Source organism: Gymnodraco acuticeps, unplaced genomic scaffold (assembly GCF_902827175.1).
Source record: "Gymnodraco acuticeps unplaced genomic scaffold, fGymAcu1.1, whole genome shotgun sequence".
Lineage (NCBI taxonomy): Eukaryota > Metazoa > Chordata > Actinopteri > Perciformes > Bathydraconidae > Gymnodraco > Gymnodraco acuticeps.
The window spans coordinates 77,320-95,844 of record NW_022991444.1 but is presented as its reverse complement, the minus strand read 5'-3'; the positions used below and the strand labels follow the sequence as shown (position 1 = coordinate 95,844).

Genomic DNA, 18,525 nt, shown 5'->3' with positions numbered 1-18,525 from the left:
CAGACCCTGCATTTTAGCCATGCCTCATTTCGCTCTATTGGCTCTTTCCAGCCCTGTTTTTGCAGGGGGCTGATTCTGTGAGCTGCAGCTGACCACGCCCCCCTGCAGGAGAGAGGAGCGTGCTCTGAGATCAGCTGCTAGGCTGCAGCAGGGAGAAAAAGAGATCTCCGCCCTCTGTGTTTTATTCTTATAGAAGTAAGAAGTTGGCATAAGGGGAACTGCTTTAGGCTGGTTACTAACAGCTGGTTATCCTAACTCGGGCCCCTCCTTTGCAGGGGGACGTGGTCAGCTGCAGCGCATGCAAAGACAGGGTAGAGGAGAGCAAAATAGAGCGAAATGAGTCATGGCTAAAATGCATGACCTGTTTGGTATTTTGAAAAATAAAACGTATAAATATACCTTATATAGGTATGGCCCTACAATATATTATTCAAATATAGCATGATAGATCCACTTTAAATAATCATACTCACAGTCTACAGTGCAAGTTGCTATATTTTCATAGATTTCTAGTGATGAGACTACAGTAAATAACGCTGCGTCTGACTTTTTTACGACCCTATCTGGTTTATTTGAAATCAAGTGAACTACTTTAAGGATTAGTTTTCAATTCTGGCAATGTTAATAAATTTAGTTGCTGTCATATTCAGGAAATACCCAAGATGTCATGTCTGGGAAAATGTATAGTTGTACGGCTTGTTAGACCAAAACCATCATAAAATTAGACCCAAAAGGCTGAACGCCGCAGTGACAAGCTGAACTGCGACTGAGGACTGATGCCATCCCAGAAACCCAGACTGTGTTTGAAAAAGGTGTCATTTTCAGCAGTGGTAGGAAAACAAGTTTGGTAGCACTGGAGGATTGGATTTCATACTTTTACATCAGACATTCATTTGGAAAGCTCTTTCTAATGACAAGACTTTTCTCCGTGTAAAAAACCTAAAGTGACAGCACTCAAAATCCTTAACTTGGATCCTTAACTCCCCCAGAATAAGTTTGACAACTTGAGTTTCTTTCTTTTACATCAGACATAGTGCTGCCCTGAAAATAACACTGTGTCTGTCGATGGAAAACATCAAAAGCCACCACTCCGACGGGGTCGTCATGTAGCAAACTTCATGTAAAGTACAATATAATATTATCTTTACATACGTATTATTTTTTAGTAGAAGGTTGCAATAGATATGAGTCATGACTATATATGGGAGTAAGTACAATTTGTGACGGTACTTTTGTTTTACTAACCCTTTGGATGTTCCCTGATATTCCCTCACTCACCTTCTTTGCCGCATTGATACACTGCATGTATTGCTTGGCCAGGTCGGAACACCTTAGGGTCTGGTCTCCGTTATCCCTGTAGCATGATAGAATCTGAGCCTGCAGGCCAGAACATACCGGGTTCATATTGCGAGACCTGCCGAAAACACAGGGGTAAACAAAGATGGAATCATGAGTGACGTTAGCATAATTTTAATTACAGATTTTAAAGCACAAGAACCCCAAAGAGCATAATGACAAACAAAAATCCAAGAAGATAGCGCTTGAAAGGATTACTAGATACACTTATTTCCTAAGTAGTTCTCGATGGAAAAAACATAAATAAAAACAAACAGGTCTCCCTTGAAAAAGAGATCGATGATATCAATGGTTAAATAAAGGTTTAATAATAAATACAAATAAAAAACAAAGTACAACATACATTTCGAAAGACATCCTTTTTGCCCCTTTTTTAAACTCCCTTACTTAAAAATGAGCAACAACGCTCTTGTAAAAGCGTTGTTGCTCCTAACCTTAACCCTTTTTTTTGCTTTGTCAAATGCACTGATTTTTAAATGTACTGTACATTATTTTGGCTTGGATATTTTTGGGTGTTTATTAGCTGTATTAAATACTTTAAATACCCAACAACTTGATATGTAACAGCAGAAAATACACAGTTAGAGATTATCTGGGGAACATTTTGAAGCCAAACAACTGGATATATTTCTTAGGAGTTGGTATGAAATAAGACTGATTTGCTACTTTTTTAGTAGCAACCTGAATATGTAAGCTGATGCAAAGTGCCTTAAACCTCCATTATTTCTAATAACCAGCAGGGGCCAAACGTCCATAGGTAAAAAAGAGGTACGATTATATAGAAGTTGACATTCTTACAGTATATACAGTCTAAAGGAGATTACCCGGACATTCATTATTATTTCAAAGTTTGAGACCGAGAACTTTTCTCTTCTTTGCATGTGAGAAAAACAACACATTTACTCCCACAGCAATGATAACAATGTATGACTTCAAAAGACTGACTGGTACAGTTCGCTTTGTCCAACTTGATGCAAAATAGAAAACTATTAAAAAAGAAGAAAACAAACATGCAAAAGAAAGAAGTCTGATTAAAAGAGGCAAGACAAAGGAGAAAAACAATTAACAACCTCAACCACTGACACCGGTTTAACAACCTATGGCGTGTGTGGTGCATGCTTCTTTGCAAATCATGCAATTAGGGCAAAATCACATTTAATTGAGTGGGTAACATTGTTCTGATCAAATACAGCAGAAAAGTGAGCCTTGAGAGACAGAATCAGCCGTGCTTAATTTAATGTCGGCTGTATTATAATTGGTCTTTGCCTGTCTATCTGTGTGATTGTTAACTATGACAGGCCTGCTGCTTGGGTGCCCTGCTGTAATGGATTCTTACTGATTGAAGCAGAGACAAGCGGGTTCAATACACCCACGAAAGGCACATGCACAGATGTACACACCTACACACAATTTGTAGTACACCGTTAACATGAAAGCACCACAAACTTGTGCACACCTCCAGACATGCCGACTTGTCGATCTTCTCTATGCAGTCCCCCCTGCGTTTCTCAGTAAGGAGCATTTAACACCAGTTTAATTGAAAGCCAAATTAAAGGGTCTTTATGGCTTTGATTCACAAAGAAGCGCTGACCCCCGTTTCAATTACAGCATATCCATATCCACAAAGGCACACACGTGCACTATATCATCTGCGACAGTATCATGAATGCAAAGACTGAGTTTATCTGAGCATGGGTGATAGAGGTTAAAGTGAAAAAGGAACAGAACAAACATATAAAGGAAGGAAGTAAGATAAAACGATGAAAGGGAATGAATAAAGCTTTCTTTGGTATTTAGGCCCATTTCCAAAAGATGACAGCCTATCCGATTACTCCCCCCCCCCCCATACCACCTCCAATGGCTTATCTTCCATGTTTGATCTGTCTTTTCCCACTTTTTGTCTCTGTATTCCCTCCAACTCCTTTCTTACTTCTCCCTCGCTCATCCCCCCCCCTTTTTGTCACATTAACAACGTAGAGAGGACAACACCAAAGCGCGCCATCTTTATCTCTCTCGCCGTTTGAGGCCACTGAAGATAAGGAACTTTCCTTTAATTTGAAATAAATGACCTTCATCAGGGAAAGCCAAAGTCTCCTGATAGCGCTGCATTGGTTTATTAAAGGCGCTTGGAGCAGAAAATTGGCTCAGTCGCAGCGAAAGCTAAAGCCCTGTCCACATGCCACACCAAATTGAAGGTGAGGTCTTAAATCAACAATATTAACTGAGCCGCTTACAAAAATAAATAAATAAAAGGAAGTGAGAGAGCTTTGGTTTTTTCGCCGGAACGAGCAGCATCCCTGACAAGCCATGTATTTTCTCTTGAAGTGAATGTGTGTATGTGCTGCGAACGCACTTTATTGTGAGAGGGAGCAGTCATTTTTTGGGAGAGTTCTCCACGCATCTGTGAGCGGTAAATATGACAAACAGTAAGATTAGTGTCTTAATTAATGGTACTGCCCATTATTTTTATCTCCGGCAGCGAAGGCGGAGGCGGTTGGAACACAGAGGCCTCAGACTTCAGGACCACGCAAACCAGCTTACCGAAACAAAGAGAAATTAAAGGGGGAGAAATTTGAAAATGGAAAAGACACAAAACACACCACCAACTACAAAAGCCTCTGGCAAAGCTACGAGACTGATAAGAAAGATGCTTTTTATGGCCTCTTATCTCTTAGAGTTAGCGATGTTTTTTGTGTGTTTTCCTTACTGGCTTTGGCTATGAGGCATTGTTTGTCCTGCATGCCATTTTATTTTTATCCTGTCAACTACAAAGTATTGCTATCTGTACTGTGTTTCAGGCAGCTAATTAGAAAATGGTGTTAACATCTCAAAGGAAGTAGCGCCCAAGGAAAATTAAGAGAATCCAACATTGTTAGTGACTAGAGGGCTACAATACCGACAACGTTTATTATGTGTATGTTCTAGACTTTTTGTTATTTTGCTTGCCAATACCACATAGTATTCTCCAAACAAACAGCAAAAGCGTATATACCCCTAACCCTAAATTATAACCCTAAAACTCTCAGATTGAGATGTTAGAGGACCACTTTAGGACAGGATATTTATTTGGGAAATGGGTCGATTAACTGAAGTCATATTTAGGTCAGACCTACCATTGTAGGAGAAATGTAATTGAATCAAATGTTTCTGCTAAGAAGAATCCATGGTGGTTCTGTTGAGCGTAGTTGGTTTCATTATTAAAGGTTATTGAATCCTTCAGTAGTGAGGTTGGAGTTCAAGTTTGCTATCCCAACATCACAACATACAGCCCAAAGACATTTTCTTTATTTTTATTACCACGGTAATACAAATCTGCTATTTTCGAACAATAAAAAAAGAGGGTGGTTGGTAGGAGCCATCAGTTTGTCTTTAGTCTTTAGTTTTTCACAAAAAGCCTTGCAAGAACTGTCTTAATATCATATACTACACATTTCTAGGGTCAGGCATCTACATTGACAATCATTAAACCATGGCATTTCGTCTGGTGGTTCTCGTATCCCTGAACAACTTGAGCCTCAACTGTCAGGATTAAAATAATGTTTGATTTAACACTCGGCTACATTCACACACTAGAACTATTGTGAAGTCCTCGTCCGACCTCTATTGTCAAGGACATTGCAGTTGTTGTAGCGACTGCAGTCTTTTCTGCAATAGTCCGCAACCTGGGTGGACAGGGATTTTACAGACAAGGCATATTGGTTACATCTGCCAAGCCACAGATGAACATACAACTCTATTTAATGAACCAAGATCAACAGAGAAAGAAAATTGCCAACATTTTGGGAAATACGCTTTGCCGAAGAGAAAAAGTACATGGTACCTGATTCTAAGATGAGAAGATGGATACCACTCTCATGTCTGAAAATTGTTTAAAAATATCACGGTAGTTAAATTAGTTTGCATGTTCATGACTAGACCAGAAAGGATGGATCAGGGATCATCATCTCAAAACTCCTGTAGTTTAAACCCAACATTAGTTTGACATAAATACAATTTAGCCTGGTTCTTCTCATTGCTAAAAGTGTATCAACACAAATATGTAATACAATGTTTTAAAGCTTTCCCAAAGGCTTGAGAATGAGCTACTTCATTATTTCTATATGATTACTTACTTTTATAATGCTGCTACCGATATTTTCTACCTTGAATGTTATTAGATTTTTATTTTGTAATGTGTGCTTCCCTCTTTTTTATTGATAGTCTACTCTTTTAGAAAAGAGAACAGTAAACCTGAAGTAAACAGGTCCACCCTTATCTATTGAGGCAGGAAATGGCATTTGACATGTTCAGAGAGCTAGAATTCCTGGACACGCTGTTTTACCATTAACCAATTGATTAAAATACTCGTGTTGTGGTGAAGTGAAGTGAAAACCGAGATGATAAAAAGGACGAAAGAGGGCAGGAGAGGTGAAGAGGAAAACAGCTAGAGAGACAGAGATGCCTCTTATCTCTTGCTTGTAGCTTGTATGCACCTGCACCCTGACAGCTTTTCAATTGGCTAAGGGCACACATCCTCTTCTCCTCATCTTCTATCTCCAAACCTCTTCAGTTCTCCATCTACAGTATCCATTTATATCCCAACCAGGAAGACAGGGTCCTCTATAGCAGTGGTTCCCAAACTTTTTGTGCCCAAGGCACACCAAAGGACAAGTAAAAATCTCAAGGCACACCTATTGTGCAAAATAGCCGTTATAACACGTGTTATCACTCATATCATGTAAAATATCTGTAAATGTGCATAATTATTTACTAATGCCAAATAAAATGTGACAAAGACAACTATATTACTCATGACATATTTATTAACGAAATATTTCAGAAATTATTTTGAAACTTTATCAAATTAGGCTTCATCAAAGCAGCAACACACTCAGTTAAACTAGACAGGTCACAACATTAAAAATGAGGCAAAGCAAACTCAGCAGAAATTCAGCACAGAGAACTGTCAATGCAAGGAAGCTGCATTGTCCATGGTCCTGAACTACAAATTATAAATGTAACATTTCAGCAATCAGCATTGAAACATGTGCTATTGTAAATATTTGTGCCGACTTACAAATTAGTGAGATACATGTGCCTGTCGGGGCGCGCAGAATGTTTTAATCCTTGGTGGCACTGAGGAGAGGGCCACTCGCAAGTCCTGTTCAACAGAGAGCCGTGACCTCCTGTTGTTCTTCATGTAAATCAGAGTAGAGAACGCCAACTCCAGAGATGGGGTTGTTACTAAAAAAATGTAATATATTACACTACTTCGTTACTATCTACATAAAGTAACTCGTTACTTTACTCGAGCACGTACGAACTGCGCATGCGTGAGTGGCAATAACTTTCCTTACCAGCAGGCGGCGGTAGTGTGTATTTGTCATTCAAAACAGGCAACAACCGGAAGACAGAGAAGAAGAACAGACGTGATATATATATAAACAAACAACAAATAGCGTGTGCGGTAGCTTCACCTTAGCATGTGTTCTTTGCAGGTGTGTGTTGAGGTTTGACGTGGTGTTTACAGCAGTGGATAACAGCTTCTGGCCTGGACACAGTTTGCACCTCACCGTCACATTCCTGTCTATTCTTCGGACGAACTCAAAATAATGGGCATACCTCCACCCCTTGAAAGTTATCGCTGACTCAGCCATGTTTATGCAGCACTGCACGTGGAGATGTGGACGCGCAAGTCGCGCAGATTACGTACATATAAACCTACAAAGTACTGATATAGTCAATTAAAAATTAAATAATTATTTTTGTGTAGTTGTATATTGCAATAATAACGTATGGTTGTCACAAAATCCCACGGCACACCCGGACTTGCACACCGTTTGGGAACCACTGCTCTATAGTACTCACACTACACTTTGTCTCTCATCTCAAGTATTTAAGCAGAAGAAAAGTGCTTAATTTCATTAAATACTTACTTTAGCTAATCCTTTAAAAATACTGTTTTTCAGAATATCTTTTCTTTCAGATTGTTTAGGCACATCTAATGATTGGTCATAGCTTCTACTAAATAGAAAAAATGTTTTTAAAATGTTTTTTTAAGAGTTTGTTTTTGTGGTTTTTGCTGCTCGGAAATGTTGCCCCTATGTAACAACTTTAATTTTGGCAACTTAACTTTCTACTATTTCATATAAAATGGGAATATAAAGGTTTGGCACGTCAGATTCAGGAAATTACCATAATGTTCAGTAATTTTATGTCGAAAATGATTTGTATTAACATGATGAATACATTTTAATGAGCAATCCTGACAGTTTAAAATTAAAGAATGGCCTTAGTGGCATAACTGCTTTAACTTTTTATTCCCTGTCCTTCCTAATCAGGCTGCTTTATAACTGTTCTGTCGGAGATTCAGTGGCATGAAACGTACACGTTTAAGATATATCAAAATCTGATTTAAGTGAGCTAGTGGGCGATATTGAAAAATATATTATCACGATATTTTTCAAGCAGTATCACGATAGACGATATATATATCACGATATTTTTTCATGTCGGTTATTATGGTTATTTTTCAAGTTACTTAACAGTACAAGCACCTACAAGGTAACAGAAACTAAAACAAAAAGGAGTAACAGACCAAAATAGCATTTCAAGCTGGTTTTATTTCTGAAATGAATCCCTGAATGAACAATTCAACATTTTGATATGGCTTCAAGGCACAGTTTCTCAGTATAAAAATGAACTTTCTGAGGTACAGTAGCACTAGCGTGTCAAACAACTCGGACTGAACTACCAACACGAAAGCAGAGGTGCGCTGACATTGTGAAATCGATCGGGCTTGATATATGGTGAAATTAAAATCAGTAGGTGAGGCTGGGGGAGCGGGAGGGGAAGAGGCTCTCCGTCCACTGTCATAGCCCCCTGCGCCGCGCACGGAGAGCCTCTTCCCCTCCCGCTCCCCCAGCCGTTCAAATCCAGTTTTGGACAGTCTGCCGTGGTTCCATCCCATTTCAAGTGCTGTTCGAGGCTCGGCGTAACCCTCGGAGCACACTCTCCAATCACAGAGCTTGAGGACTATCACGGGGTTTGTCAAACAGAGCACATGGTGTAGTCCAAACGATAGCTGGGGATTCTGGGTAGTGTAGTGTCTTCTGCCATCCTTTACTCCGAAAACATATTTGTTTCTCCGAATCGAAGGGGAAAAATACAAAAGCATTGCACACAATTTAAACTAATCAATGTTGTGTAATTAACAAGGATAATCTGGTGTTTTTTAGTCGATGAGTAGTGCAGATATCACTAAAATAAATCGACAGTAAGGGGAATACTTACTTCCGGGTGCAGGGCTCGACATTATAAATGGCCCGCTGGCCCGGAAGCACTATTTAGACACCCCGGGCCAGCATAACGTACTTTCCACTTGCCCACTCGGGCCACTAAAATATTGTTTAAAATTTTTTTTTTCCTGTGGTATTGGTATTTTGACTAGCAATTTTGTTAAATTGTTTCGTTTATTAACGCTACAACATAGCGTTTCGTGAGTCGCTTGTCGTTGTTGGGTGAAAAGCAAACAGCTGTTTGCTGCGGAGCGCAGCGCGAGCAGGCTCCAGTGAGCGTGAGCGGGCTCCTTCACTACAGACTATCGCGCCACCTAACCATTCGCCAAAATGTTTTTAATACCAGTGGTAACCGGCCAAGCGCCGTGCAAAAAACAATCTTCAAATAAAAGAAAGTCACCGGAGGAGTTAAAGGAGAGTGACAGGGAGCATGAGAAGAAGAGGGAGATAAAGTTTCAGCCAGCTTGATCGATGGAGTTGGCTTCTATAGAGTGGTGCAGTGACGCGTCCTAAAACCCTTTTTATAATCTATCGATTAGATTTATGATTCGAACATTATAAAAGTAGGGTAGACATGTGGAGATTATCCAGCTGAACAAAACGTGCATTTATCAAACAGGTTTGTTTTCCACAGACCTTATTTCCAGCTATTTTCCAAAACCCTGTGGAGAAATTCCATTGCTTTTTGTCGAGGGAACCAGCAGCTTACTTCCTGGTTTTAAGACGCGTCACTGGCTGCACCTCTCAATATGATGCCAATATAAACAAGGTCTTCTGTCGGCTCTGTACATCAATGCCGACCTATGCTGACAAGTAAGTGAAGAGTAGAAAATATAAAGGTATTGGCTATAGGGAAATGTCCCAGCAGTTTAGGATAATGAAGGATCTAATCTGATCTATAGCCATTACATTTCTAACTCCTGATGACAGGAAGGCAGAAAGTGCATTATACAAATAATAATACTCATAATAATAGCAGACATTTTTTAACAATGACCACAATATCATTATTTTAATAAACCAAATATGAACAATTGAGGAAAATGAGGAAGAACTGATTGTTCAAATGTTGTAGTACAAGTAGTAATGTAGTTTGTGCATAAATTACTATTGCAACAAATGTGTTAATTTTCTTCATTATTAGTCGATTTTTTTTTTGGACGAATGCTCCGGGCCAGTGGTTACAATGGTGGGGCCAGTGACAATACAATTCCACCGGCCCGGAGGGCCAGTGGCTTTTTACCCTTAATGTCTACCCCTGGGGTGTACAATTCTCCGTTATCCAATGAGAATGGACGCTCACATTGCCTTTAAGGGCAGCCGACACAAACGAATGCCGTGCTTCCATGAGCGTCAAATCCCGCCGCAGATGGGAATACATTGCAATCAGTTGAAAGCTATTTGCGTCCCTTTATGAAGCTGAAGGAGCCTAGGAGCGTCACAACTGCACGCCACGGGACCCTGACCAAATGAAATGTATGGAGTGAGAGTGTGTTGGCTAACCCTAACCCTAGCCGGACAGGGGATCGTGTCCGTCTCTGTGGCTTCAGGCTTGATCGCCGTTCAAATGACAGTTTTAATGATCTCAATGGGAATGGTTAGCGTTTCATATGCACGCAAATAAAATATAAGCTAACAGAATCAACCAAGACAATAAATGAAGTGCAATACTGTCTGAATCCTGACTAGACAGCTTTAGAGCACGTCTTTCACATCAGTTTTTTTTTTTTAAAGTTTTTTTTTAATTTATTTTTTATCACGATAGATACGATATCTCTGAAAAAGCATATCGTGGAGACCTAACATCGTCACGACGATATATATCGTCATATCGCCCACCCCTAAGTTACTTTCCAGTTTTTTGTATTCCTCTTAAAGCACAAACACACTGTCGTAGTAGTCCAAAAATGCGCTTGTGGATCTCACATTTCTGTTTGTGGATCTCAAATCTTTGCTCGTGGATCATCTTTTTACACACACAGAGATTTGAGACAAACTTTCCGCCGGTCTCGGCTAAAATCTTTTTTTCGGAAACCACGTGATGGCGACATTTCCGCATGGTTTTCAAAGTAAGAGCATGATGGTTTGTTTAATGCGCTGTTTTTTTTAATGAACAGCGGAACGTTAGATGCATTCTTTGTCAGAGAGTGGATTAGGCTCTCATTTATTCTGTAATCTAGTCTAAATCTAACCTCCGGGGAATTCGGTAGTATTTCTTTAATGGGTGGTTAAGATGTGAGGATAACAGTGTGTCTGTGTTTGGGCTGAAATAAATATTGTATTTCACCTGTATACTATATTGGCTACAACATGTCCACTTCAAAAGAACTGAGCCATAGTAAATGGTTCAATGCCTGTGAATCGGATACAAATTTGTTTGAATACAGTGCATTTTGTATCTACAAGGAGCCCAAATACGTCAGGCAGGCAAACAATTGCACAATTTGATTGGAGGTTGATGATTGGCGTCGATATATTGTGAGATTACAAACAATAGGGGATCAATGCTCTAACTAAACTTGATCTAGGACTTTCTTGGCTTGTCAGTGTTTAATATTTCAATGCAGAATCAACTTTCACTACTTTTGACTTTTAACATTACAACCGTTTACATTTACAATAGACGTTAACTTCATGAGCATCATCCTTTAGCAGTGAAGAACTGTTTCCCATATATGTATATTTAGTGACTTATTGGTCCCATTGTACTCTGATTTAAGAGAATCTTCTTAAATAACAACAATTTTGGGTGCAAAAAGGCTAGACACTGATAGACACTTTGAACCATTTGTGTATAAGTAACAAAAACAAAGTGCCATTATCTCACATTATCAACCAGAGTCAGCAAACTTCTTACAGACTCTGGCTTCAAAACTGTTTGAGTGAAGTTTCACAGTGTGCATGACTCCAAACCCCGTTCCATTGGCCACTGTCTGTGTCATTCTGTGTTCTGTTTGAGTAAGTGTGTATACGTGCCTGTATGTTTGTGATGCGTTAATCCACAGTTAAATCCTTGTAGCAAAAAAGGAGCTTTAGCTGCCAGCTCTCTGGGGTTTGAGCGGACCCGAGAGCACAAGGTCACTGTCCTGTAGCACTCTGAAATGTCAAACTCAACAGAGCATGAGCCTAAATAATGTTCTATTTCTCAATACACATTTAGATGTTCCCATGCAACTTCTAAACTAAAGTTTTGCATGAGGTTGGATGAATTTAGGAGTGAATGACAACTGTGGCAGCAAGCATTAAGACTACTCTGCATTACTTACAACTTAACAGAGGTATTTAGCATTGACAAGCTTGACCTACCTGTAGAATAACAGATGGAGTGTAATAAAAATGAGGCTTGAAACTATTTTCTTTTTGAGTCTGGATGCGTTTAATGTGTGAAAGTAATCAAGACACTATCCTCTTCAGTTGAACATATTAGAATGACAACTGAGACAGAGACAGACGAGGCAGATAACCTGCGTCAAAACGCTCAGGTCAGTATCCAAGGAATTTGAACAAGGCCAGCTGTCTATTTATGGGCTTAGATATGACTCATAATAATTTGTGTGAACATACAAATAATTTGTGTGTAAATATGTGATTTGTAAATGTAAAACACCATCCACAAATGCATTTAAAAGATTTGCAAACTCACAAATACATTTGCAAATGTAAAACGGATCTGCAAATACGCAAAATATGTTTACAAATTTAAAAAAAGATCTTTGAATACCTCGTTAACATTTACAACTTTCGATCAGGTATTTGTGAATCCATTTTGTATTTGTCAACCAAAAATACGCCTTTGGATCTCACATTTCTGCTCGTGGATCTCAAATCTCTGCTTGTGGATCGTCTTTTTACACACACAGAGTTTTGAGACAAACTTTCCGCCGGTCTCGGTTAAAATCTACTCGTGTCACTCGGTTATATTTCGGTAAACCAAGTGATGGCCTGCTGATGACGACATTTCCGCATGGTTTTCAAAGTAAGAGCATGATGGTTTGTTTAACGCGCTGTTTTTTTAATGAGCAGCGGAACGTTGGATGCATTCTTTATCACCACCATCATCATGTTATAGTGATACAGTTAGTTTGTGGTTCAACTTTCTTCATTGTTTTTTGTGTAGCGGGTCAAAGTTACAAAGCACTTCAAATCTTATTAATCGGCCTAGTTTTACCTTACCAGTGCAGTGGTAAGGTAATCTGTAGAAAAGCACCGTATTTGAAGCCCAAACACAGACACACTGTTATCCTCACATCTTAACCACCCATTAAAGAAATACTACCGAATTCCCCGGAGGTCAGAGCTAGACTAGATTACAGAATAAATGAGAGCCTAATCCACTCTCTAAAGCCTGTATATAATTGTCCATAAACGTATGATACAGGAAGCTTGCATCGTTTTATCTTCTATGATAAAACGCTTGTGGATTAAGAATAACCTTCTTTCAACTCCACACACACCACCTCCGAACGAGCAGAGGATTATTGGTATTACTGTACGGATCCCCCAGAGGTACTGTAAGATCACCTTGTCTTAAGCATCAGCACAGATCAAAAGAATGTTGGTAATGCTTTAAATCTTTCTGTAATGGGAGTCTGGTATTCCTAAATTGCAGATGTCATCGTTCAAATTAACCTAAAACCCATTCTTGTTATTGTTAAAACTGAGGTTAAGGGCTTAAGTGTGAAGGTGTAGCAGGTACACTTCCATTTGGCAGGATGGTTATTCAGAATTGTACCCCTGATGCTGTATTATTGAAATGTTCCTCATATTTTACTTCCAGTGCATCTGCAAGTCGCTGTCAGCTACTGGTAGCAGGCAAGTACTCTCACTGGGTGAGGAATTGGTTATTCCCAAATGTTGTTCTTTTTTGTATCTTTGGCCATCTTCAGTTGGCTATAAAAGCATTTTACACTCCAAAGTCATTGCTGAGATCTGGGAACATGGTGGCACTGCTAGAAAAGTCAGATGAGCCAAGAAACTCAAACTGTCAGGCGATGAGATGGGTTCTAAACAGGCCAACAGTTACAGCAGTTTGTCTGAACCATTGTATTAAGTGATGAAAAATGGAGTTCAAGTATCATGTGGTTTTTTTCACGTTATGGTAAACGGGTTACCATTTGGAAAAGTGTATGCCTAAACACTGGCAACATACAAGACTATTAGGGCACCTGATTTACCAGATGATCTGAGTTCAAACACTCACATATACATTTAGGTATGAGATCAAGATTCAAAGCTCAAGTCTGTCTGTAAGCTTCCATCAACCTTAACAAGCATATGTTTTGGTAATCATTTTACTGATTGTCTTTCTTTTTGCTTAAAGGTTGTGGTGTTTGACCACAGTTGTTGCTATGACACTTGTTGAGTACAACCTCTGCTTTTGTTTGATCTTCAAAGGATGTTGTGTTTTTGGTTGAGTTTGTTTATTATTGGGATTGTTTGTCTGTCTGTCAGCAGGATAACGGAAAAAAACTTGGGGGCTGTGGGTCACCATGGGTCGGGGAGAAACTCCCTCTGGAGCAGTGTTTCTCAAACTTTTTCATACCAAGGACCACTTAACCAATGAAAAAACACTCGCGGACCACCTAACTCCACAAATATCCCAAAACACATCGTTTTTCTAGAACAGATTATAAATCGCCTGGAAATGGTGCAAACAATTGGCAACATGTGTGACGAAGGTGTTGTGCTGGGCTTTATCATGCAATATAAAGTGAAACTTAAGCTCGTTCCATTGCGGAGATATTCCCACGAGAGTGCGGAAAACTTAAATTGATTTATTTATTTCAAATGTGAAATGTTACCAATATACTCACGGACCACTAGGGGGCGCTCACGGACCACCAGTGGTCCGCGGACCATACTTTGAGAAGCACTGCTCTGGAGGGACCTTTGGGAATTTAGCTTTTGCAGATCATTTACATGCAAAAAAACCTTTATATCACACTACAGGAAAGGGATGGACTGTCCACTCCAAGTAGGGAATGAGTCCTTACCCCAAGTGAAGGAGTTCAAGTATCTCGGGGTCTTGTTCTCGAGTGAGGGAACAATGGAGCGTGAGATGGGCCGGAGAATCGGAGCAGCGGGAGCGGTACTGCAGTCGCTTTACCGCACCGTTGTGACGAAAAGGGAGCTGAGCCAGAAGGCAAAGCTCTCTGTCTACCGGGCCATTTTCGTTCCTACCCTCACCTATGGTCATGAAGGATGGGTCATGACCGAAAGAACCAGATTGCGGATACAAGCGTCCGAGATGGGTTTTCTCCGCAGGGTGGCTGGTGTCTCCCTTAGGGATAAGGTGAGAAGTTCGGTCATCCGGGAGGGATTCGGAGTTGAGCCGCTCCTCCTTCGCGTCGAAAGGAGCCAGTTGAGGTGGTTCGGGCACCTAGTTAGGATGCCACCTGGGCGCCTCCCTAGGGAGGTGTTCCAGGCACGTCCAGCTGGGAAGAGACCAAGGGGTAGACCTAGGACCAGGTGGAGGGATTATATCTCTTCGCTGGCCTGGGAGCGCCTTGGGATCCCCCAGTCAGAGCTGGTTGATGTCGCCAGGGAAAGAAAAGTTTGGGGCTCTCTGCTGGAACTGCTACCCCCGCGACCCGACCACGGATAAGCGGGAGAAGATGGATGGATGGAGGAAAGGGAAAACCCCCAATACGCTTAATATGGCCTCTTTAAATCCAAATCAACATGAAGATACACAGACAATGTTTAACTAATGGAAACAGATGTCAGATGTCTGCATGGATGTCTAGTTTTCATTAGGATGAATGCAAAAAAAAACAATAAGAGGACAATCCAAGAATATAATTAAAACACAGATAAACACCCTGGCCACAAGTCGGTTAATAAAACTTAATGTAACAAATATTATTTTCCCGTCATCTATGAGTACTTGCAGGACTCTTGTTATTGGCAAGCCCAGTTACTGGTGTAACACAAAATCTAACAGCAGGTCAAGACCCGGGTGTTTTTACAGACTGCAGTTGCAATAATTAGCTTGCTTGCCAGGCTGTGGCTCATTACAAGTCCACAGCGAGAAGCAAGGACGGGGATACAGGGTATTGTTCAATTCGGCTTAATTAAAGCAGCCAATTAAAACACTTATCGCATTAGTCAGGTGTGCTCTAGGGAATGTTTCAATTTGACTTGTTAAAAAAAATTGAAAAAACCAGCAGATTACTATCTATCTATTGCTACTTATTATTCTGTGTGTGTATGTGTGTGTGTGTGTGTGTGTGTGTGTGTGTGTGTGTGTGTGTGTGTGTGTGTGTGTGTGTGTGTGTGTGTGTGTGTGTGTGTGTGTGTGTGTGTGTGTGTGTGTGTGTGTGACTCTTACCTCACATTTGCTTCCGTCTTGGAGGCAGCACTGTGGAATTCCTCCTTGCTCTGTATGTATTTTTCTGAATTCTAAATGACAAGACAGGGAGACATAAACATAATGCATAAGTTGAGCTTTATTTTTTTGTTTATTATATGTTACATTTAGTCACAGTGTCGTATGTTCAAAACATTATCACAATCATATGTGGGTTACCAGATTCATGCTGTACACCTGTTCGACAATGTTGAGCCATATCAGATATAACGATATATATGTTATAAAATGTGTTAGTGTTTGGCAACTACAAATATTAAGTATTTTCATAGTAGGCTACGAGTTTAAAGTATGAAATGTTTGACAAAGAAATTTGGACATACTTTTTGTGAGAACAAAATGAAAACATTAAAGTCTGTTTCTGTATAGGTTAAAAAAAGAGATATGACATCTCCAGATGTGCAGGTAAGCACAGCGCAGCTAGCTTTTCCCCCCTTCCTCCCCTGCTTTCTCTTCCCCTATTCCATATAGCAGCTTGCATTCTCCATTGTCTTTCAATTTTCCACATTGTAGCTTCGGGCTTTGAACTTCTAGACTTATGAGTTCAAAGCTGCAACTCTGAATTCCACCTGTGATTTAACCTGAATATTACCTTTACTCTAAGATGAACCACATGGGAGACCCCGGGCCAAAGAAGCAAAGCTACAGTGCGAAGAAAAAGTTGTGGAGCTGTATTTTCATCCTCAGGAAAGCTATGCAAATCCAGCTTCTTCCGGCAAAACTGAAGCTCAGCAGTAGCAAGTTGCCTTACTCGTACATTTTTAAAGAATTGGTCAATTCTGACTGTGCAGCTTGCCTGGTGAGGACAAAACCCCAAGCACGCAGGCAGTGGTATTATGATAAAACAAGCAGCTAATCCACAACAACTGCAGCCTTTCCTTTGCTGATCCTCCTAGCTTAGGCCTCCCAGCACCAAGTACCCACTCCCCAGCTCCCAAATATTTAACCAGCAAACTGTACCAGCTGGGGAGGAAAGAGGCTAGAGGGGAGGTAAGAGAGGAAAGAAGAAAGAAAAGCAGCAGAAGGCATGACGGTAAGAGGCAGGAGAATATTTGTGTTTGCCTTGACTTTTTAAATTGGATTGGGCCCAGTGTGTGCACGTGTCTAAGATAGGCAAGGTACAAAAAGGAGTGCTGCCAGTGCCATATGTACACTAAATTCCTTATGCAGTGGACAAAAAAGTGAATGTAACTGAGGAAAAAAGGGATTACAAAACACACCTACATAGCTATGTTATGATTAATCTTGAATGGTTTGGGTCAAAATAGCCTATTGGTTATGACATAGGACCTGACCCAAGCATGGACTTCTAACAAATCCAATCGCTTGAAGCAGGATTTGCTTCATAATGCCTTTCAAGAATACACCACGATACTTGAATGATTTGAAAGTCCACAAGAAGACCATGACGCACAGAATTGAAGAGTTCCTGTGGTACTTGGTGATATCAGACCTGAATCATCCATGTACAAGTGTGTGGTCTGATTTTTTAGCAGCCTGGTGTCATCTGCATTGGATTTAACCAAGGTAAACAAGACAAAATATAGAAATGGCAGAGTGCCCTGATGCAGCACATGACCGAAACTTTTCCATGTGGTTCCGAGACGTCTTATCTCATTCATTGTGAAATTGAGCGCACATACACAAGACTGACAGTTTACCATAAATGACCATGGACATGCCCTTAATCTACATTTGCATATTGATACATCTGCCTATTCAACCACTCATTAGACCAGTCATACCTGCCAGTGAAGAGAATGGCAAAGAAGCAGTGTAACAAACAAATTGGTGCTTTATAGTCTAACCAGGCCACCATTTCTTTCTCCCTTTACCCATATTGCATTTATATTACAGCCATTGACATTCGCAATTCTGGTTTTCTGGTCTTAAATAATCCAAAAATAATTATATTGGAGAATTGACCATGTAATGGAAATGTTTTGTGTAAGGGTCCAAAAAAAAAAAAGTTATCTACCCTGCTTCAATGAAAATCAGACACAGATGAAGATTAGAAATTCACCATGGATGAAAGCCTCAATATAAAAGAGATAAAGATGGATTTATAAAGGCTTGAGAAACAATGTTATTCAATAACTGAGATAAGCTAAATCCTGTTTCTATCTCAATATAATGAGGCACAGCATTAGGTTGTTTAATTTGAACAGACAAATGAACAAATGGCATAAAAGGAAATAATGGAACACTTGCATCGAAGCTTCGTCCAGACCAACTATTACTTCTTGCTTCTCTTGTCCTACCACAAATGTTCCAATGTACTTTCCTTTGTATGCTGCATATATTCACTTGTTTATAGGGACTTTGAATACAACTATTAGGCCACCTGCAGCCTTTTAATTTAAACGTTCCTATTTCCTAGGCGCTCATTATGTTCACTCATTTGACGTCATGAAGACCTGTCTTGTCCTCTCTTGGTAGCTTAGTTTTTTAAGGCCCCGTCCACACGGAGACGATATCTGTTGAATCTGCTAACGTTCTCTATCGTATAGACGGTTCGTCCAC

General features: G+C 40.1%; 1 protein-coding gene across 4 annotated transcripts in view; it reads right to left on the bottom strand.

Annotated features, from left to right (window-relative positions):
• chchd6a (coiled-coil-helix-coiled-coil-helix domain containing 6a) overlaps nt 1-18,525 on the bottom strand; it is a 108,004-nt gene that overhangs the window by 34,643 nt on the left and 54,836 nt on the right. For 2 of the 4 annotated variants that reach the window (XR_004566952.1, XR_004566953.1), the window contains 2 exons: nt 15,969-16,034; nt 1,279-1,414 (listed from right to left, as the gene is read on the bottom strand). Coding sequence is in view for 2 of the 4 variants with exons in the window: in XM_034196484.1 (XP_034052375.1) it covers nt 1,279-1,414; nt 15,964-16,034 (207 nt within the window). In the remaining 2 variants the exon portion in view is untranslated. Of the gene's footprint in view, nt 1-1,278; nt 1,415-15,963; nt 16,035-18,525 lie in introns of all 4 variants that reach the window. The other 2 variants (XM_034196484.1, XM_034196485.1) reach the window with 1 other exon arrangement.